This window comes from Mauremys reevesii, linkage group 16 (genome assembly GCF_016161935.1).
Source record: "Mauremys reevesii isolate NIE-2019 linkage group 16, ASM1616193v1, whole genome shotgun sequence".
Classification (NCBI taxonomy): Eukaryota; Metazoa; Chordata; order Testudines; family Geoemydidae; genus Mauremys; species Mauremys reevesii.
Genome location: NC_052638.1, coordinates 41560914 through 41583877, shown reverse-complemented (window position 1 = coordinate 41583877; position 22964 = coordinate 41560914). Strand labels below are relative to the sequence as shown.

The window sequence follows — 22964 nt, the reverse complement described above, 5'->3', positions numbered from 1 at the left end:
GTACTATAGGGCAGAAATGAGTGGCATCGGCGCTATGGCCTTTATTTGAATGAGTAATGAGCATCATACGGAGTATAAAACTGACATGAAAGTCCTGCTGATATAACTGACGTGACTCCTTTTAGCCACACCCTAATTAGGTAGGAAAAAAGAGACCCAGTGCCCTGCAGACAGAAAAAAAATGAGGCAGCTGGAGCCAAAGCCTCATCTCAAAGGCCAGGAAGTACATGCATTCCTCCTTCTTAGATCTATAACCACCTCCTCCACACAACTTCCCCCCTGCCATATATGCAGATAAATCGCAGCACTGGCAAAGCCAATGGAAAACTGTTTCCACTTGCTCTGCAGAAAGAAAAACTAACAGCAGGTTTGCCCAGGCAAAAAGCTACGCCCAACATTGCAGAGCTCTCCTACCTGCAGCCAGAACAGATTTCTCTAGGATCCGTGTCTGGGTCTGAGCTTAGCCTCGAGGAGGCCCTTGAACTCCAGGCCCCTGATCATTCTCCTTGTGTCTGTCTCTCTCAGCCCTGTCTAGTTCTGGAAGACCCTTTCCGAGATGGGGTGGCCAGTCTGCGCACGGTGTCCAGGTCAGGCTTGTCTCTCACCAACAAAAGTTGGTCAAATAAAAAAATCTGACCTCACCCACCTTGTCTCCCTGACCCTTCTCTGTATCATTCACCATCCCATTCCCTATGCTTCCTGACATTGTTTGATCCTGGCTGCTGAGTTGTAATTTGCTGTGATGCCTACAAAAATTTGACAGCAGTTTGATTGCTGGTGTGCTGAGACCAGAGCCCGTCACGCTGACCAGCAGTATCTCCTCATCTCCTTGTCCTCCACCATTGGGCTGTTTTCTGTTGACTCTTGTCTTACACTGATGTAGTCAGCTCTTTGGAGCAGGGATTGTCTCTGTTCTGTGTCTGTACAGAGCGTGCAATCCGAGCGGTGTATTTGTACAATGTCAAGAGTGGGCAGCATCCAAACCCTTTCACCTCCTCTAGCCTCTCAACTAGTCTTGGAGCATGAGCTTGGTAGATCAGTCTGCTTTATCGGCTCTCTCTTCCAGGTCATAGCACCATGCGCTGCCAAGGTCTAGAATATTAAAGACAACAGCAATGTAACCAGAACTCAGTCAGTACAGAGAGGTGGGCTCACAAAAGACTTTTGAAAGTGAGATGGGAACTTCCAGAATGAAACTGTCAGGGCGGCACTGGCCCTTCAAGAGGAAAGAGCCTAGTGCATTTGTGAATCATCAGCTGACCCAACTAAGGTTAAAAGAGGGTGCCTGGGACTTGGAGTCGAGAGAGGCCTGGTGAGAGGGTGACCTTAGAGCAGAGACGGTGTCAGCAGGACAAGGGCAGGTGAGAGCTCCCAGGGAGTGAGACACTGACAAGTGAAAGCTGCCAGAGCCTCGAGACTGAATGCAATTCCTGGGGGAAGGCTGAAGGCAGGAGAGCAGCAAGAGGGAGGGATTTGCCAGTTGACCTCCCCAAGCCAGAGAACCAGGGCCAGAGGGCTGAAGGCCAAGGAGGGGCTTCTCCAGCATAGGGACCTCAGTGGGTAGCTTGAGCCAGAGGGCTGGGAGCCCAGGGGACTGAGGGTTATTCCCCTGGTGAGGATGAACTTCCAACAGAGAGGCTGGGGGGGGAAGGAGTGTCCTGCTGGGAAGAGTGGGGCTGCGCTCCAGCTGGAAGGGCTGGGGTGGGGGTGTCCTGTAAAAGGACAGGCAGACTGATGAAGAGCCCAGGTGTGGTGGGAGTGTGGCATCATGTCACAGGATTTTAAGAACCATGTTGTAAGGCCCCATGGGTCTAGAACCCAGGCCTGCACCAGGCAGCTGACATCTCCAGGGTGCTACGCAGCGCCAGCTGTAGCCCACCTGTGCTCCACTTCCCATGACCCGCTGTGGACACAGACATGGGGAAGTTCTGCTTCAGGAGCTTGACAGACAGCAGCCTCATGGCTCCTGATTGGCTCCCTGCCCTATATAAACCCAAGGGGCATGCCAGGAAGCGTCCAGGCAACAGCGTGGATCTCCTGTAGCTGCCATGACTGTTCCTGCTCGTTGCTCCTGAATCCCTGGCTTTGACCTCTGCTTGGTCTAGAGTTCACATACAGACTTGGACTGTGATCCTCAGTATCGACTCTGGCCTGGAATCCAACTACAAAGTCCTCTGCTTCTCCTAGCCTCAGGTTTGCCCCTGCTCCGACCCCTGGCCCTGACTGCCCTTGTTGGGATCAGACAGATGTGGCACCAGTGTGTTCTGGTTAAATTTCACTATGTTTTTGTAATAAACCAGTACCAAGAAGGGGTCTTATGAGACAAGAAAGCTTGCACAGAGTTACTGGGACCTTCAAAGGAGGGGAAACTGAGGCAGAGACCCCAGTTCTATTGTTGGGGGGTGGCTCCATGTGGAGCCGTCCTATAACAAACATACTAAGAACCAACCAGCAGACAGCTGGGATGGTAGGAAAGGATGAGTCCATGAAGGATGTAAGTGCTCTCTCTCAGGACTGAGCCACAGAATGAAAACACATTGGAGACTCTCAGAGAGGCTGAGAAATAGGGAATCTGAACATGCCTGGCCATTTTGCCTGAACGACACTGACGAGAAGCCTGGCCTTATGGTTAAAGCACAGTACAGGAGCCAGGAGACCTGCTTGTGTTCCGTACTGCCATGCCCTGTCCAGGATTTGCAGTTCTGGAACTGAGCTCAAACAACTGCCGACTTATTTTGGGCTTGACTGTTAATGTAATAAAAAGCAGCAACTAGTAAGTGAAAATTATATCGTGGCACAAAGCTTCCTGACTCTGACAAGCCCATCGGCAGTGGTGAGGGCTGACATGCAAGATCTAATTCCCTCCCATCCTCAGAGTAGCAGCCCCACCTGTAGGTCCCAAATCTTAAGTATCAATGAACTAACACCCTCTGTCAATTACTGGCCATCAGCCTACATCGATACAGTGGCATAGTGGCAGACCCCTCTCCCTTCCTGTATCATGCTCTGGGGTGAGCTCTGATTTCAGTTCACATCATGGCTACCCAGCTTGTAAGTTCCAACATCAGAAAACACTTGCAAAAAGCCCTACCGCAGAAGCAGCATGTGTTGCCCAGAGAAAAAGGGAACCTGCCTAAAGCATCCATCAGCTGCGCTCAACCTCTACCCTACATCCCCGAAGGCCATTTACAGGGCAAGACTAACAACGCTTTCTAATCTTAGCTAACATGTTACTTTTGTGTACAGTTAGTGACTCAACACCACAAGAAACTGTGTCAGGGTTAATCGGAACTATAACTGGCGGCTAAATATGTGAGGAGCTGCCCACAGTACATGAATCATTCAGAGGCTATCTAAGCGTGCATGCCTATTTCACCTGCAGGGCAAGAATAACCTCATCACACTCAAGACTGTACAGGCAGAGAGGAAAGTGTACTGATAAGCTAATCTTCCAGCTGTTTCGGAAGGGGTTGCTCTTCCAGTCATCAATTACGAGAAGCAAATATGGTATTTCTTCTCTTGCTCCTACTCCAGCCAGCAAGAGAAGCGGGGACAGAGACTGGGGTTTGAGAATTTTTAAGGAGCCAGTCTTAACCACCCCAGACTGCCTTCATCTCAGATTTCTGCTACACTGAAGAGGAGGTTCAGAGACAGAGGTAACTAATTGTACAATCCGCAGGGGTTTTCTTCCTCCATACTTATGCATCTCCTAAGCAATACATTGTTTACCCCTCTAAGAATCTAATTGTTCATGTCACTAAGACTTTCCTTCCAAAGGAACAATGCTACCTTATGCACCCAACCCAGCCATACACAAGAAAGATCTGTCTATTGAGGAGAGAGACCTGGGTCAGAGGTGGAAACAATGCATATATATGAGACTGGCTAGGATGCATGGCCTGGTTCCCCATCTGGCTCAACAGTACTAGAGTTTTGTGTTTAAGATTTGGAAGGATTAGCTGCCGAAAGGTAGACTTCTATGGTATTATTCAAGCTTCTATTGCCTGAGAAGACCATTGCAGGAAAGTGACAACTCTGTCATACGTCAGCCTTGTCTACACTAGACAAGTATAGATATGCTGGTAGAGCTACCCCAGCAAACCCTCCTAGTGGGGGTTTATTCTGCTTTTGTTAGTTGTGATGAAGTGGGGATTTTCTGCAATATTTTTATGGACCCTGTGTGTGTCTCAGCGTCCCCCTGTACTTAACATTGCTACCAAGTAGGTGAAAAAGGGGTAAGTCTGCTGTTGGGGCAGCACAGAAGGCATGAGGTGTGTGCACCATCCCGCTGCCTGGGTGGAATGAATGGGCATTAAAGACCTGGTTGAAACCAACCCAAATCAACAGAGGATCTACAGAGACAACGAGAACCCCCACAATGGCTGAGCAATCAACACTTAACGGGGGGGAAGCGCTCAGAGGTGGAGTATGTGAACTCAGCATAGCTCTGCCTGAAAACGAAGGACAGAGGTACAGGCAGGGATAAAGAGTTTGCTTCTGGAAGAGGCTGGACTGCTCTCCCCTGGGACTGACAAAAGGTCAGAGAGAGCCAGAAATGGGGTCCACAGCAGCTTGGATGGCACTAGCTTGGCCAGACAGACACTGTCTTCATCTTTATTTCCCTGCGCTAACCTAAGGACATCCAGTGCTGCACTCCAGTTGACTAATAAACCCTAGTCTGTTTGGAACTGCAAATACCTGCTGAGGCCCATTTACATTCTTCAGAGACTCTAACCAGGTGTCTGTTAGTTGGACGCACTGGGCAGAGCTCATAGCATGAAGCAGGAGTGCTGAAACCTACAGGCTCAAGTGTAGGAGCTGGTGAGACCGTATGGCCAACCCTGAAGGAAGAGTGGGACCCACTGAAGGGGTTCCTCCAATAGCTGGGATGTAGCACAGGGCTTGTGGAGCCATGACACGGGCTACAGTTTATACCAGTTCCCCAAACAGACTAAGCGATACTGGCAAAACTTAAGTGTAGACCAAGCCTGAGAAATAACAAGTTTTGATAACAGCCACGGTCAGCTGATTTGGTGACTACGGGAGATGGTCTGCGCATGTAACCATCTTCAAGTGGTGCTAGTGCAGGGGTGTCAAACTCATTCTGTGGCGAGAGCTGAATCCCATTTTTAATTCTGATCCATGGACCAAAGTTTCAGTCTTGCACAAACACACTACTGTCAATCCACAGTGGCACCCCAACAATGTCACAGACCCAGGGGAGAATCTGGTCTTTATGTAGCAATGAAACTTTGAGTTATTGTCATGACATGTTTTGTTTGGAACTCAACTGTCTTATTCGGAAGCACCCCATAGGGAAATCTGCTCCCCCATAGGATCACTATTATTTCTTCACTTTGTTTCCCTTCCTTATCTCTCTCTTAACTGTGTCTGTTTTTCTTTCTGCACATCCTTCTCTGCAGCAACTCCCCGTGGCCACCTTCTTCACCATTCCATGCACTACAGTGATCACTAATTGAATAGTTAATGGTTACATTAAAGTGCCATCAGTGGGCTACAGGGTTAACGTATAGAGGAGATTAATAGGGCTTTGGGGAGTTCAGACCTCTCAGAGCCACTGATTCAGGCTGTCTGCAGAGCCAAGCAATCACTACTACACTGGTTACACTTAGGCCACATTTTGGAAGGGTTTTTTCCAACCCTGAGAGCCAGAAACTTCTTATAATTTTTTTTTAATAATAATGAAAGCTTGTATTGTGAATGTGAATGTGTCATTTGGGCCTCATGTCTGACATTGTTCTAGTCACACCTACAAGGCTGGAGATCAGTTAGTGGTAATAAGATGACTAGATCATTCCCAATGGTTATGCTACCTGGCGTCCCTCAAGCATCCATCCCGTCTATCAGTGGTTTTATTGAGATAGTAATGGGGGCGCTAAGTGGTGAACATTAAAATGACCTGCCCAGGTACCCAATACGAGGTTTCACTAGATGCTCTCTCTTCCTGTGTCTCTCCTCTTACTGCAGGGACTCGGTCTAAGGTAGGAAGCAAGGTCAGGAATCTTGGCACCATTTTCAGCAGCCATTTCCGTGGAACAGGATGCACGGGCAAGCTAGTAACCTCTCTTCACACGCACAGGTTTCTTAGGAAGAGATTTTATTTTCCCCACCATGACCTCCCCAGCAGCTAATATACCCGGGGAACCATACAGCTTGATTACAGCAATTCCCTCAGCAGAACTGCTCCAGCTCTTGCAGCTGCTTTAGAATGCAGCCGCACGGTTCCTTGCTGGATTCAGCAACTAATCCCATTCCTGCCATGGAGCCCCCTTTAAAAAGCGCACAGCAACACTACCCAAGAGTTTGGAAAGAGTGAAGATCGGAAAGCACAGGGGGAGTGTTTAGATAGCTAGTATGCAATAGGGTTGGAGTCCGGATACGACAGCTTTTCTTCGGAAGGAGCTCTTTATTTGTTCACTGTCTATAAAGCATGTTGGTACAGCTTTATGCCAGATCACCCTGCAATTCTTTACAAGCAGCTAAACAAATATCTGTGTTACTCTAGAAATGACAGGTTTCCCCTTTCAGGAGAGCCCAGGTATTTTCACCATGTGGTGGGGCGGCTTATGCTTTCATAGCTGGAGAACCAAGCAGCTCAGGAGAGTTTCTGGTGTCAGACTCCCAGTTCCAAATGTGCATGCTGAGCACCATGGACCAAGAGGCACTTCAGCCTGGTCTACACTACAAAGCTATGTCGACCTAACGTCCAGAGCTGTGTTTGTCTCTCACTGAGGTAGCCTCCCCTGATGGTGTTACTGTAACACCATCTCCCCACACGACATGAGGCCAAGGACAGCCTACTTCTGCCATCACTGCTAGCAGAGACACTGAACTACCTGTCAACTCCAACAGTCCCCCAGTGCCACTCTCCCTGGGTCAGCGGTCGCTCCGCTCACAACTTTGGACTCCCCTGCCCACGGGTCACAGGTATCAGAAGCTTGCCCCCATCTTTCCCTTTCCAATAACCCGCGTATTTCAGGATTGCCTTTCCCTGGTGGCCCAGTCTGCAGAGCACACCTATTAGCCAACCTCTGCAAGAATCTCAGAGTGACCTGTGCTCTACTAAGAGCTGCATGCACTGACTAGCACGGAGGTCCTGCGCTACTGCCCTTCATTCTGATGGAGAAGCCTTGTACCATGCCTGTGACAGCAATGACTTGTTTGCCCACGCAGCTGAAGGAAAGGTGTATTTACCACCATGAACTCTAACACAGCCACCAACACACTTCCGTGGACTGTCTAGATTAGCATTTACGCAAGTTAACTGGCAATCAATTGCCTTGAGTTACAACATGATCAAAGCTCTAGTCTAGACAAAGCCAAATAGATGCTAGCTCCAGGAGGCCTGCGATCCCAGTAGAAAATCCATATGGATCCAAACTGCTGACTGGGAGGCATAAAGCTTGGCCTTCACAGCCACTGGCTCTCTGGTTTCCAGGGAATTCTCTCCTGTCTCACCTCTGACTTTCTTGGGAATGTGCAGTGTTTAAGGATGAGAGATTCACTAAATCTGCAGCACATCCTCAGCAGGGGAATATAATCAATGGCTTAATTGGTAAATAAACAAGCACACACCTTTCAGCTGATGTACGCCAGCAGTTCACAGATAGGAGCATGGGTGGAACACAAAGGACTCATACATATCACAAAACAAATGCTAGTTAAACCGTAGTGGGGAAGATGCCCTCCAGTATGGCTTACCTGGGAAGAGGGTTTGCCTCATCTGAACAGGGAAACGTACAGCACCTACACCTCCATGTGCATTAGTCACACACAAGTGGGTGACAGGAATTCTCTTTTCCACCCGCAGGAATCTTTCCCAGCAAGACCTATTCCTGGAACTGCTGGGCAAAGACCATTGTGCTCTTCTGGCTTAAATGTGTTGTAATTCATTTACCGCTTGTTCATTTCCCTTTACAGTTGTGGTGATTCGATCTCCAACTTAAGTTCAGTGAAGTCGCTTTCTGGGCAAAGTATTGATGGCAGCCAGAGAAAGCTTCACGCCCCAAGCCACAGAGGACACGAAGATAGACCCAGCTGTGAAGAACTCAGCAAGAACTGGGTACCTTTCCACCTTTCAGATTACAATAGCCTCAGAAACACTCGCAGAAACTGCCCAGAGAGACTCCCACAGATTGGCCTAAAGACAGCAGGGTGCTGGGGGGGAAACAAGGCCCTCCCTGACATTACAATAGGGGTCTCAGTACAAATCAATATAAGAAGAGTGGAGAGATGCAAATGACACAAACAGGAGATTGCTTCTTTCCTTACCATGCTGCAGACCAGTGCCTGTGAGTTTCTGCAGCTAGAGAGGGAGAAAGAAAAGCTAACCCCTCACTGTTGGCAGGTGATCCAGAGACTGCTGCTGGCAAGGAGGAGACAATAGATGGGGCAGAGACGTTTCCTACCTAGGCCAGGCTAAACACAATTCTCCTCACAGGCGTCTTATATAGCACAATAGTATTGTTCTGCCAAGTGCAGTTCACACATTAACCCTCAAGGAGCCCAGGACGTAGGAAATATCCCTGTTTTGAGAAAGGGAAACAGGCACAGAGGTGAAGGTCACAGAACGGGAGAGTGGCATAGCTGGGATTGGAACTCAGCAGTTCCTGGCTCCCGATCCTGTGTTCAGACCTCACCCAGGCAGTGATCATTGTGCTACTCTCTTGGTAGCTGCCTTGGCTCTGGGCACTGAAAGGAGCGAAGGGCTCTGCATGTGCACGTTTAACCAGCAAATCCTTAGAAAATTATTAGACACCAAACCCAAGCAACTTGGGCACTGCACTCACCTTGAATAGCAGAAAGGTACACAAAGGAGTCCTCGTGTTCCATATTTTCCAGGAAAACCTGGAGGACAAAGCACACCAGTTACCTTCCTAGGAGTGCAAGACCCATGTTCTCACCTCAGACAGCTCCAGTCCCACACACTTGGGGGTGTTATCCAGACTTCCCCATTTCTCTGAGTGAGCCTCTGTACCCTGTGGTCAAGCTGGAGTTACAAGCAAGGCCCTGTGTGATCTGTGGGGAAGCAGCTTTTCTCTCCACCTTGTAGACAAGTTTGGAGCAACAGGAAATTTTTAAATTCTAAACTTTGACAGCAACTAGCTGTTCCACTGCCTCTTACCCCAACACACCCCTCTGCAGCCAGCAGTGAGGGACCAGGACATTGGCTGGATGCTTCTGCCAGCAGTGAAATAGTGAATGCTGACAATTTAAATCATCATAACTAGGCTTGAGAGTTAGCACCAGGCTGAGATGAATGTGGAAGTTTGCACCTCTCAGAGCTGTCATATGGGTGGATTCCCACAGCATCATGGACTGCACGTGGCCCTGGTTAAAGGGTTTGAGCCTGGGTCATGGTTGCCATAAATGTAATGCTGATTCATTAAATCTGCTAGCGAGACACTGACTGCTCAGCTGCCCATCGCTACAGCAGAGACTGCCAGCTGCAGGGTGGGGAGTGGCTCAGGAATCTCCTCTGAGTCCTGCAATAGCACGTAGGACAATTTGTTTCCTTAGCTATTCACAGGGAGGATGCGAGGTTTTCACTTACAGAGATCTGTGGGCACTTTCCCGTTTTAACTCTGGTTCCTCTCCTTTAGCTGCAGAAAACAGTGGAAGTGACCTCTGCTCCTCCCTGAACCCAGGAATATGGGGCAGAGGCGGGGCACGAGACGCCAGCATGAGAATAGCACATGGGGACATTACCCATGTTGGGCCAGAGGAACCTTGTTAATCTCATGTCAGCAGGGTCAATAACTGGGCTACCAAATCATCGTGTTTACTGCTTCATGGGGCCGGGAGGAGAGAGAACAAACCCCAACAGTTGAGAGGGAACCCAGTAAGAGTTGCTGGGACCACAAGCAGGATGAAGGCTGAGCTCTGCAGGAAAAACCTGCCAACAAGGGATCTGCGTGCTCTTCCCAGACATGTGTACGGCCCGCCTGAGTCACTCCCCCAGAGCCCACATTGTCCCAGGTGTGCTGTCACGTAAGAAGTGTGAAGACAAGCCTGTAAGCGTGACACTTGGTTGAGCATGGCACAGTGTCAGAAGGGAAACAGCTCATTAAACAAACACGCTCTGTAAGCAAGCTTTTGTCTTGAGTTCTGCCTACCTTGAGGAGTTTCTCTTGAGCCTTAAGTCCGTCTGGATCTCTCTGCTCTATCAAGCGGGAAAGACCCCGCAAGGCAGCTGCCCGTACTGGGATTTCAGGGTCATACGCTGATAAGAGGAGCTCCTGAAGCTGTTCTGGGCTGTGGGCTGCTGTAGGAGTCCCAGCGGGGCACTCTTTCTGCACGGTGGAGTCCCCATTCTTTCCTTTAGGACTGGGGTTACTGGCCATGCTGCTGTTTGTGTGGCTGCAATTTTCATTACTCTGTGGTGGTCCCAGGCTGAGCCCGGCTGTTTTGTCCTCAGGACTTTCTGTGGGGTTTGCGTGGGTCTGTCCTCCTGACCTGCTTGACCCTATTATTTTCCCCAGGGTGCTGTGGGCAGCAGTGCCAACTGTTTGGGTGGAGAAGGCTCCGTGAGTGCAGATGGTGATGCGCAGATCAGCAGCGAGCTCCTGGATGACAGGTTCAGGATGAATGTGGGAGATCTCCTCCAACAGGGGCACCAACTGCTTTAGGAAGGCAAAGTCACCTGATTTCAGCTGAAAGAAGAACACAACTGTCACTGGCATGGCCTCACTGACTTACAGCAGCTCCAGAGAACACTCCTCTGGGCTGAGGGGCCCGGGAGAGAGAGTGGTGGGAGATGGTCTGATGGAGCTGAATCTATTAAGAAACCTCGGTAACTGCACAGCGTGGATGTGAGCCTGATGGATCAGATAATAATGTGCCCCAAACTGGCAAGTGTGACCATTAAGTGGGGTGGGCCAGCAGCTTTTCACATTTCCCTACCATCCTCACATGGGGATGTGGCTACAGGAGGCCCAGAACATCTCGTCTGGTCATGCAGCTTCTCAGACCCAGCAGTAAGTAGTCTGACTGGTTCCTGTAAAGCCTCACTGGCTCCTTCTCCTGCACATCCTTTACCGACACTGCTAGTCTGCTTGCAGTGCAGTTCAGCCACACGGCACTAGCTCAGCTGAGCGGGGGAGACGCTCCTCCCAGGAGGCATTTACTCAGGCCTCCTGTTCACTGTAGCACATACAAAAAGGAACATGCGATGTGCAGGTGCAGTTGTGTGAGCAGTCACTTGACTAGCTGCACATGCAACAGATCACAAACTGTGCATGTAAAAGTGTGCACAGGTAATTGCACGTGACTATTACAACGCTCTGCAGGGCCCTGTCTTCTTCCTATGCTTCTGGGGATGGAGAGAGACGAGGGCTAGTTTCATGAGTGCAGATGGTGATGTGCAGATTGGCAGCACGCTCCAGGTTCAGACTGAATGCAAGCGACCTCCTGCACTTGTGCTAAGGGGGTATTTGTTTGGGGTTTGATTAATCTTGGGTTATTTTTTTCTTGCCTAGAGGTGAGGAGCAGCTGCTGGTTCAACCTTTATGTAACTATTTTATGACAAAGGTGCCCAGATCCCAGGATTAGGAGCCATTTGTGTATGTTGTAAATCAAAACAAATGACTGTCTGCCCCTCAGTATCTGCTAGGAGGCATGTACAGGAAACCAATGTGTCTGCTAGGACTAGGCAATGAGCCTGATCATTGACAGTTACCTAAAGCACAGCAAGTGCATCACCTTCCCTCCGAAGCATATTCCAGAGATGAATGTGAACTGGGACACAAAGCGCTTTTCACAGACTGTAGATTCCCAGAGTATAAGGCCAGAAGGCACCACTGTGATCATCTCATTTGACCTCCTGTATAACACAGACCATAGCGCTTCCCTGCATTAATCCCTGTTTGAACTAGACCGTATTGTTTAGAAAAAGATCCGATCTTGATTTAAAATCTGCTTCCCAGTGGATATCTTTTCACTTGTTAAATAACCCAGTACTTTCACCCTGTCAATGTGATCAGGAAATACACGTGAGAATTGTAACATTTCCCCAATTTGGACCAAGTGCCTTTGCTGTAGCCAACACCTCAACAGACCCATTGAAAGGACCTCAACAAAGGGTGAAGATGCTACTTGAGGGAGAAAATTGCTCTGTGCGTGACAAAATAAACCAAGTGGCAATGTCCTGGATTTAGCACACAGCACCGTAAAAGAAACTAGGACAGGGGAGGGCAGGAGCATGGGGGAGGCAGCAAAAGTCTTGTATCAATTCCAAAGGATTGCATCACAACTCCCAGGACTGGGCCAATCCCGTCTCCACCACCAGCGCCAATCCCAGTACTGCCTCTAGTCCATCCCGGAGATGCCTGCTCGGCTCTAAAACTCTATCGGGTCAGGGATCTCCAAGAGGCCCAAGAAACCTATCACTCCTCAGGAGAGGAAACATGCCCTTCCAATACGCGTGACTGCACACCCTAATCAACAAGCTAGCAGGAAACAGACCATCTCCGGATCTCCCACAGAGCCTCCTGCAGCAGAGCCCATGTGCTCGGAATGCCCGTTTGGCATCAGTAATGTTTGAGCTTTAGGACTGACTGCATGAATCAGGCTCCACAGCCCCCTTTGGAGATGGGAAAATAAATATTATCCACTTTCTTCTGGCTGGGAAACTGAGCTCCTGCACAGTCAGGTGACTCACCCAGCACCACGCAACAAGTCTGGAGAAGAGCTAGGGATAGAACCCAGAAATCCAAACTCCCAATCCTGATGCTGAAATCATGAGACTTCAACACCTTCTGAATAAGGCTGCATTGTCAATGCCTGGGATTTTAGCATCTCAGATGCTGGGGAGACTCGGGGAGCAGGGCTCTCACACCTACTTTGGTTTTCACTCTCTGCTGCACCAATGACGTCCTTTCCTATTTGACAAATATTTTCTCTCAAGGTTGTAGAGATTAAGGTGCATTTTTCATTTACTTCCTTGTTTAATGAGCAGCACTGATTGACCTGCCTCGCTCTGGCAAAGCGCCAGCAGGGGGAGCACAAGAGCTACAACCTCACAAAGGACATGTGCAGGCCAGGGGCAGGCAGGCATGAGAACCACCGGGTTCAGCAACGCGAGGGTAGATCACAAAACTCTCCTCTGCACGCTCCTCCCAAGCCCCCTGTTACCGTGGGGAATGCACTGTGCCTAAGCTACTCAAGAGTGTCACTGGGTAGAAGTTCCCTCTGAAGCTGTAGCAATGTGTCAGATCTGCAAGAGGCATTGTGCGGTTTTGCTAGCAGCGTGACCTCTCTAATATCCTGGAACCGACAGTTTCAAAATTCAATCATTAGATCTGGGAAAGCAAAGACTTGAGTAGTGAAGCTGGTGGTTTGCCAGTGGCTTCAGGAGATTTTTTTGCACAATTGTGCAAAACACTTAATTGAAAACCAAGATAAATATCCTCTGTGGTGGCCATTTGAGACAATACACTTAGAGTCCTGCATGGATACAAAATTTTCAAAAATGGTCCACAGATGCAGATATAAAACGAATACCTGTAGATTTGCAGGACACTAAATGTTAACCTAAATGTCTGATGTCAACCACCATCTGCCCTGGGAAACTTTTCTTGTTCAATTGATTTGGACACATTAAGTTGCTTCCATTAACAATGGCTAGTGAGCATCAGGTCTGACTTAGGAGTGGGCCCATGCACAAGCGCGGAGCCCTGCTCCACTACTTCATCCACTGTGGGTCAGGGGTACAGACCTAGAATGCACGTTCTCTGTGTCTGAGGAGGTGTTGCTCATGCCAGAGGAAGGAGGGTAAGGCGCAGTTGAACAATGAGAAGACCCCAAAAGGAAAGCAGGAGTCTAGGTGAGAGCGAATGGCCCAGGATAGAAGACTATGGAGATCTGTTGTAAGCTTCTGCCCTGAGTTTACATGGTGTCTGGCATGAATGATGAATGAATGATGAGTGGGAGGGACGATGGCCCGCAGTGCTCTAGGCTCCCCTGCAACCAGAAGGGAAAGAAATCCATCGTGGTACATGCCCACCTTATGCGAGTGGAACACTCCCAGGCAGTGGTTCAGAGGAAGGTAAAACCCTGCCAGGCCCTGGGCAAAATTCCTTCCCAGACCCACATTTAGCTATCAGTTTAACCCCATGCACACAACCAAAAAGTCAATATTAAATACCCAGTCCTACTTCTTAGCATATGCACCACGTGCCTCAGGAGGCATGTGAGCAGGATTCATCACCAAATTTGGTCCGCTGGTTGCATCATCAGCTTCCCCAGTCTGGGCTGGGCACTGCGACGTGAACACTGATCCATGCCCCCACCCAGTCTCACCGACAACCTAAAATGCTGGGATTTGGCAGAGAGTGGAGAATGGACTTTCTGTCTTCCCCATGTGCACATGTATCATGATACAGTCATTAATCACAGGCTACTGCTGAACTAACATAGCTTCATACAAGTTTTCCACTGCTTTTCACACGTGACACCACGTACCATTTTTTCACATTTCCACTAACTTCATTGTCAAGACAGTCCAGAATGTTTTCACTGAAAGTGTCTCCTCTTCCGTTAATTATTTTAGTAACTTAGTGAGCAAACAGATGCAACAAATTCTCTTTTCCACCAGCAGATCAGCCTTCCTTTGGTATAATTCAGAAAATGAGGCAGCTGACCAGAAAGTGAATTTTGCTGCAAACTTAGGTGCTCAGCAAATGTTCACTATTATTCCCATGCCTGCTTAATTGGTAGGATGTCCTATAAGTTTAATTTATTGTGTACTTTTCATGTAAGTGACTTTCAGGGACTGACAGACATATACAGAGTAATGCACTTACAAGAGGCCACATGTGAGTATCTCAGACTAAAAACATGAATATTTAAGGAATACAATGTGATCATGTAGAGACTCAGATCACCTATACCTGGTGGTAGAGTCCGGGTTCTGCATGAAACTAACTGGTACTTCATGACTTGTGAGCACTGAGCTGTGCAGAGTTGTTTGTATGCCATTCCTAGGTTTATTTACTTTAGAGAAAAAACAGGTCAGGAGCAGGTTGATTCTCCAGGACTTGGAAGCTGCTGGCATGCAAAGTACATGTAAACTCCATAATCTGGAACTAAGTGGCAAAATATCACCAGAACAACCTGTCCCCTGGACCCTAGGAGTCCCAAGACAGGGCCCTATTCTCCCTTATGCTTTAAGAGTTGTGTAGCTAGGGAAAATATTTTCTGTCTTCCCCAGCAGCAGAACCCCTAAGGTGTGTCCCAGAGGGGCTCCCTCCTGTGTACCTTACAAGGCACATGCAAGATCACTATCCTCTTCATACTTTAGAAGATTTACAGAACTAAACTAAAGGAGAAGTGTAGTAGTTTGACTAAATATGCACCCAGGCCATGCTCCTTCACTGGGTCTGTTCACAGATTTAGAGTTTGGTGGGTTTTTTGTTAGAAACACACCACATTATAAAGAGACCTTGGTTAAATGAACAAACTGAAGGAGGAAGAGGCTGAGAAATGAAGTAGGATCCAAGCAATGCAACGACTTGCATGATGGCGTGAAAATGCTTCCAAAACAGGTACAAGTGTAACTCTTGAGCAAAGGTGCTGCTTAAATAGCAACAGGTAGACAGCTCAATTGTGAGTCATCTGGTCCCTTTGTTACAACACAGCTACATCCTTCGCACATTACACACTAGCCCACTCCAGTTGATGCAATGGCATGAATCAATTTCTTGGCATCACTCTCAGACAGAAGTCAGCAGGCGTGGGGGAGAGAAAAGGGACGGGAGCATTGTAGTATCCAAACCATAGCCTAAGAGTCTTCCTGGTGAAGGGAAACCAGGTCTGTTCCCAGGGGCAAGGCACAGGAGTGGAAAGGATCTCCATTTTCAAAATTTCAATATGATCTGATCTCAACTAACCATCCAGTTCCAGCAATTCTAGTGTTGCATCTCAGCCCAGGCACAGGCTGTCATGCATACGCCAGAGCAGCCTGCATTGCTGGCCAGGGGCTCCAGAGGCCCCTTCATGAATTCAGCTCATCTGCACACATCCCATGGTGTCCTGGCTTACCTGCACTGCCCCTCCTAGCATGGCAGCCACTAGTCCCATGGACATGCTCAGAGTCTGCGCCTCCACAGCGCCCTCTGGACCCTGGGCAAGACTTGCACAGGCCCGCTGCAAGGTAACTGCCACAAATTCCACCACCTGCCAAAGGAAGGGAGTTTAGGGAACAGAAGAAAAAGAACGATCCCATCATTCCAGCTAGAGACACAACGATCCTTCAGTCACTGCACCCATGGTATTGTGCCCCCTATGGGCTGGCTGCAGACCCCTGCACTCTACAGGAGCTCTGGTCCTCTACCAGGGGAGCCGGAGAAAGTCGTATTTACCTGGAAGTGGAACTTGATTCTTTGTTTGGCACTCACACGGTGCTCAGTGTTGTACCATAAACAGAAACAGACAGTTCCTGCCCCAAAGAGCTCCCAGTGCCGGACATGCTGGGAGTTCCAGAGGAAGAGGAGACAGCGCGGCTTTGCTTAATTTATTTATAAACTCACTTGGTGGGCACCAGGAAGCCATAGGAGTTTGAGAGATACTTTTAGCAAATTTGAAGTATTTCTGGAGCTATGAATCCCCAGTAGCTGCTCATATATTATGAGCTTGGCCTGTCTAATTTTCTTCACTATGAAAAGCAATATTATGCCTCAACGTTCTGGCCATTTTAATTTTAACAAGCAGACTTGGCTGTCAGCACCAGGAATGCAAGGCTGCAGCCAAACCAACAGGCCTTCCCCCTCCCTCCAGTCCTTTAAACCTGAGACAAAAAAACTGATATTTCTGAAACTTGATACTTAAAATACAACACTCACATCCCCCGCCTGAGTCATACATAGCAGGTTTTAGCCCAAAGCCTAGCTAGAAACTCCTTAAAAAGCACACACTGATAGACTGGGCTATAAACAGCAACAGTGGCTTGGCTTCTGTCAAGGCTTTCCGAGTCCTTTATTCCAAGGGAAGCAGCATTTTTCTTTGCGTCTTTACTGCAGCCCTTCACAGTCCCTGGATGACGACGATAATGCAGCTCATTGGCTTCATTAGCAGGCCTCTGCGAGAGCAGGAGTCCTGCAAGGGCTCCAGGAAGCAGCCCCCGGGAGCTACCCCTTTCTGACCTGAGCTAAGCAACCTGCCAGTCTCTGCAGGTGACTAGAGGTTTGTGCAGAGCGAAAGGGTTGGAAGTGGGCAAGGACGGAGGAGGTTCTGGGACGCAAAGGGCACTGGACTCATCACCTGATCACTGTTGGGAGGGATGACAGAGGAGGATTAAGGTTCGAACACATTAGGAAAAGGCTAGGGCTTGAAATATTAACTAGGTAAATATAGACTGGGTAGGGGTTAAACAGTGCAAAATATTAAGAAAGGACCTGGTTTAAAATATCCCGTAAGGAACAATTAGAAAGCTCAGTAAAATAGGGTTAGATTAACACCAGCACACATCAAAGTTGCTGGCTAGCTACAGGGTCAAACGGCAAAGCAGGAGTTCAGCATGGATCAAATACGTTCATTGAGACAATCCTGCTCCCTCCCCTTTTCGGTAGGCTGTCTTTGACTGCAAGCGCTCTGCGGCACGGACTGTGCCCTTCTCCACTGTCACCACAGCACTTTGCATCGTTTGGAGTATTCCGCGAATAAAGAATAATTGGTCTTCTCCAGAAACACACTGCAGGGTTTCCAGCCCCCAACAATTATTCCTTCTCTAGGCATATTTCATCTGTTCAAAGCGCTCCCCAATTATGCAGAGTAAGACAAGGCCAGGGGATTAGACCTCACGCGCTCCATGCCGAGTCTGCAGTCAAGAATAGGGTCAGATATTTTTTCCCATGTTTCACAACTCTCTGCAAGAAGCTTTAAAATCACACACACATTTCCTGCCCGACTGGCTTTGGCCTTCGCCATTTGGCAGCCCAAACCTTTGATCTTCCCTTAGCTTCCTGCATTTCTAATGGAGCTCAACATTAATATGACTCTTCCAGTTCACTTCTTTGTTTGTCCACCAGCAACACTGGTGCAGCACAACTCTGGGAAGAGGCTCATTTAACTGCTGGTGCAGAGCCGGCATGGAGCACCCGAGTGCTGATTTGTGCTGGGGATGGAAGACTAGCGGCTATTCATACTTCATGCAGGGGGTTCAATTCAGAGTAACCTTCTTTGGAGTAGCTCCCAATGGGGGCCCCATGGCAAGAGGGCAGAGGGCATCTGGTCACCACATCACATTTCCACCAATTTGGAGCTCCTTCCATCCCCGAACAGCAGCTCAGATCACCTCCACAGTTTGAGTAACACGGGAGCTTCTGAATTCTCCCAATATTGTTCAAACTGCAAATGGAAGGTCAGCAGGCTCTGGGAACAAGGGGCTGGGGAAAAATATTGGCACTCTGCTTAGCCCAGGAGAAGGTGCTGTTGGAAATGGGACAGGAGCACCAAGTATGGCAAGGTCCCCTAGATCAGTGGTTCTCAACCTGGGGTCTGCAGACTGTGTCTACGATTTCCAAAGGGGTCCACACCTCCATTCGAAATCTTGTAGGGGTCCACAACTGAAAAAAGAAGTTGAGAACCACTGCTCTAGATACTCAGCCCCAGCCTCTTCCAGCAGGGTGCCCACCAGTGACTGGTGTAGAAGTGCTGGCTGTGGGAAGCTCAGAACTGTTGCTGTCTCATTTTCCCAAGCAGAAGTCTTTGAGATTTCAGGCTATTCTCCCCTGTGGTCACACCCGGAACACCGCTCCTCACTGCACCCTCACCTCAGTGCATGGGAGTCAGTCAACGGAAAGGCAGTAGCCACGTCTGACTTCATGTCACACTCTGCAGAAGGGGTTCAACCAAGACTTATACAGGACCCACCTGAGGGTTGTTCTGTGAGCCTCAAGTCAGATGGCATTTCCCAGGTGCAGTGCTGTTGCCAGTGCCATGACCTACCTGGACAATGTCTGTGAACACAGTGTCTGAGACGCGCTCACACAGCATGGCCACCAGCTGCAGAACAAGCAGCTGCTTCTTCTGCCCCACAAGATGCTGACTGTGGTATTGCTCCAGCTCCACCAGACTCTCACAGGAGAGGGGAACAGCATCCGAGCCAGCCTCGTCCTTCGCAGCCACGTGAGTCAGCTCCTGCCAGGGAGGGGAGGGGAGTGCACGGCACAGTCAGAAACAGAGCTAAATACAGGAACTAGGTCGCTGGGCCACTGGCAATGACAGCCCCATCCACACAGCTGGGGGCACCCAGCTGGCAACTGGCCAGCAGCAAACGTCCAAGAACAAGGTCAGATTTAAAGAGCACATCAGTATCACAGAGCAGCCGATTCTACTATAGTAACTATAGGCCTCAAACCTTTGCTGCCATCCTCACCCTAGCCCAGAATCTTCATCCAGGTGCCAGGAGGCAGATTGATCTGCACTGAGGCCTTGGGGATTCTTCTCCAGCCATTTTCCTAAAGCCCAAGCTTTCCAAAGGGATCTCATGCTGGTTCTGTTATCCAGGCCTGGGATCTCCCACCCGTCTCCTCATACTGCTACCACCGGCCCCAATGCTGCAGGGTGATCTCCTAGCACGTATCAGGGGAAGGAACACTAAAAGCTTCCCCTAAGGATGGTCACTTTAGGGCTGTAAACCTGCCAGGGTCTTGCTTGCTCATTTGCTTTGGTGCTTGCCTCAGACACCCCAGAGACCCTTTGACCTCTAGCAAACTAGATTTTAACTGTATATTTCCTGAGTTATACAGTGAACAGGAACATCTGCTGAACACGTTGAGAAGGGCTTCTTGGTGGTGGGCTGCATGGCCTGGGCACCCCGCTTGCTTCACACAGACGTGCCCCTGTGCTGCCAGTGCCCCTTCCCATCCATACACCGGATGAGCTCTTCTGGTGGCCAAAGGAGCGCAGCGCTCTGTGCACAGCAGAAGGGCCGTAACCAACCCCAAAGGGGGCTAGCAGGACACGGATTATACACTCTGCCTGGCAGCAGAGCAGAGCCAAGCCTGGCCCAGCCCTAGCAAACACTGAGGAGGGGCCATGCTGGTGATTAGGCTGGATACGAAGCTGCAGGAAGAAAAGGAAACGTGGGGCAGGAAGCTGGGGAAGTGCCTTTCCTTCTTGAAAGCCAAGGAAGTGGCAGTCTGCAAAGGTAGGCATTACCCACAGCCTAAATCCCACCATTCAACTTCAGACATGTTCCTGTTCTCAGAACAAGGGTTAACCCTTTCACAGGCTGAGGACTCCATGCGCCTCCTCAGGGCTTGGTGCTGGAACTGTTGCGAGATATAGCTACCCTATACCTGTAGCAGCATGGAACCATCAGGCATGTGAAAGTTAACCCTCTGGGAATGCAAGGCACTTCCTGGACCCTTGCAGCCGGCACAGGCTGCTAACAGACTGTGGCCTCTTACCTTTAAACAGCAGATGAAGAAGTCTCCAGCTAAGCCGCTCTTCTGGCAGTGAGTCAACAGGTCCACCAACTGCTCCATCTGCCACTGCTCCGAGGAGACCTTCTGGTAGAGCACCTCCTCCTCATCACTGAAATGCAGCCAATGTTTCACCTGACAGGAACCCACCCAGAGTCTCTCTGGTATTGGTTTTTTAACTACCCCTGGCAAGGGCATTTCCCTGGCACATATCATCCCCAAGTGCTGTAGGGATTTCCAGAACACTTCCACAGGGGCATCCTTTCATCTCCCCATTAAGATGCAGCAGCCAGCACACAGCAGTGCTACACCCCGTTTCATGACAGGAAGCAGAGAATACCGTATCCAACAGAAACGGCAGGGAAACTTTTTCAGAGACAATGTTATTTGAAGATGGAATTTTGCCTGGGCACCAGGTCTAAGGTCCCTATTCGTGCAAGAAGCATGCAGGGCTCTAATGGTCAACGGTGGCCCCCACTGCCTAGCCCACTCTAGGGGCTGTTTAAGCTAGTCAGCAGTCAGGGATCTGGTTTTAAGACTCAAACAAGCATGAAAATCACTTCCAACCCCAATGGGAGAGACCACAGGCTGCTGAAGGTGTGCCCGCAGCAGGATGGTCTGTCTGCCTTCTCTTTGATCAACAGCATTATACGACCTCCCTCCCAGAAGAATCCCTAATCTGCTGCTGTATGCCAGAGCCTTGTCCATGTTCCTGGGAGGGAGAGGGCTCGGGTGTGAACCCATGCTCCAGATCCAGCAGGTAACTCCAGCAAGCTAAGCTCTCCTACCGACACCAAGGAGCAGTGCCAAACACTTCCAGGAAGAGTTCTCAGTGGTATTTAGTATCTCCCTCAGTGTCAGATCCACTCCTTCCCATCCCGACTGGCACTGCAGTGTTTGGAACCCTGGCTATCTCATCCAGGTTTATAAAGTGGTTTCAAGCTGTAATGAGCCAAGCCTTCAGTGAGGAGTGCTTTCCACGTGACAGAATTAACGTGAAGTCCCAAATGCCCAAGCGGCTTCCAGCTTATCTGTCCAGCTTTGTGCCTCAGTATTTCCCATGCCCTCCCAGCCCACCTGTCACTCCCGATCAGGGGAAGCTGGGGCAGCATTTACACGGTTTCATCACTTCCAGGCTTTTGCAAACTCCCAGTGACAGCAACACCCTGAACTGCACGCCCTGAAAGGCGACAGCCAGTAGGCAGCTGATGAATATCATTTAGTTTGGTGATGAAGTTGAAATGGCTGAGCATTCAGTTCACTAATTAACCTACATTCATTGCAGGAATGACAAGGGCAGAACCTATGCACACAAAATAGTTAGCACATACATAACTCCTCTGCGAAGAGCTGGATGAGCATTAATGAATGAATGCAGCAGCCCTACAATTGTTTCCCCAGCCAGAAAAGAGGGAAATAGATACACAGAGGGGAAGCAAGGCCTTGTCGACATGCAAAGGTGCATTAGTTTAACCTGAGCAATGATTTTACATTGATTTAGTTAAACCTGCGCAAACCCCTGACACACTTATTTTAGTTCTAACCAGGTTCATTCAAGTTGCAGACACAGGTTTAAACTATACTGGAATAAGAACAGCCACATGGGGTTCTGCACCAGTTTAACTAAATGGATGCAAGTCTGTGTGCAGACAACTCCAGACTTGCTCACACAGTAGGCCAGTGACAAAGCAGGAGTTCCTGGTTCTTTCCACCAGGTAATGCTGGCTCGTAGAGACATGCCCCAAGCTGGTGATGGGCTCTGTCTGGACAGTGCTGGAGCCTGCAGTCTTCCATGGGCAATTGCCATCTAACGCCAGGCACCAACATGCCTGACCCTACCCTGGAGGGACCATCTCCAGGAGCACCGGGGGAGTTCAGTCACTATGGCTCATTCAGTCAGTCTACAGAGGATGTCAACAAGAGGGTCAATTAGTACCATGCTGATGGTGCCAGATGTCCACTCCATTCATTGCACACACGTAACTGATCAGCCATTAGACCAGGGGTGGCCAACCTGAGCCTGAGAAGGAGCCAGAATTTACCAATGTACATTGCCAAAGAGCCACAGTAACATGTCAGCAGCCCCCGTATCCGCTCCCTCCCACCCACTGGCAGCCCCACTGATCAGTGCCTTCCCCTTCCTCCCTGCACCTCCCGATCAGCTGTTTCCTGGAGTGCAGGAGGTTCGGGGGATGGGGGGAGGAGCAAGGACACAGCAGGCTCAGGGGAGGGGGCGGGAAGGGGTGGAGAGGGGGCAGGGCCTGTGGCAGAGCCAGGGGTTGAGCAGTGAGCACCCCCCGGCTCATTGGAAAGTTGGCGCCTGTAGCTCCAGCCCCAGAGTTGGTGCCTATACAAAGAGCCGCATATTAACTTCTGAAGAGCCGCATGTGGCTCTGGAGCCACAGGTTGGCCACCCCTGTATTAGGCTGTGATGACGTCAGACACTACCAGTCTGGTCAGAATTTGAACCAGTGATTCAGGAGCGAAAGGCCATTTCCTATTCTCAATCCCCTGAGCCAT

At 49.5% G+C, this 22964-nt stretch overlaps 1 protein-coding gene across 2 annotated transcripts in view; it reads right to left on the bottom strand.

The window, feature by feature from the left end:
- The window catches only part of TANGO6 (transport and golgi organization 6 homolog), an 84281-nt gene that overhangs the window by 33928 nt on the left and 27389 nt on the right, over positions 1-22964 (bottom strand). The window contains exons 10-15 of one of the 2 annotated variants that reach the window (XM_039502854.1): positions 20430-20556; positions 18964-19155; positions 16060-16194; positions 10137-10673; positions 8811-8868; positions 219-1092 (exon numbers count right to left, since the gene is read on the bottom strand). In XM_039502854.1, the coding sequence (XP_039358788.1) occupies positions 1037-1092; positions 8811-8868; positions 10137-10673; positions 16060-16194; positions 18964-19155; positions 20430-20556 (1105 nt within the window). In that variant the 3' untranslated portion in view covers positions 219-1036. Of the gene's footprint in view, positions 1-218; positions 1093-8810; positions 8869-10136; positions 10674-16059; positions 16195-18963; positions 19156-20429; positions 20557-22964 lie in introns of those variants that run through there. The other variant, XM_039502853.1, reaches the window with a different exon arrangement.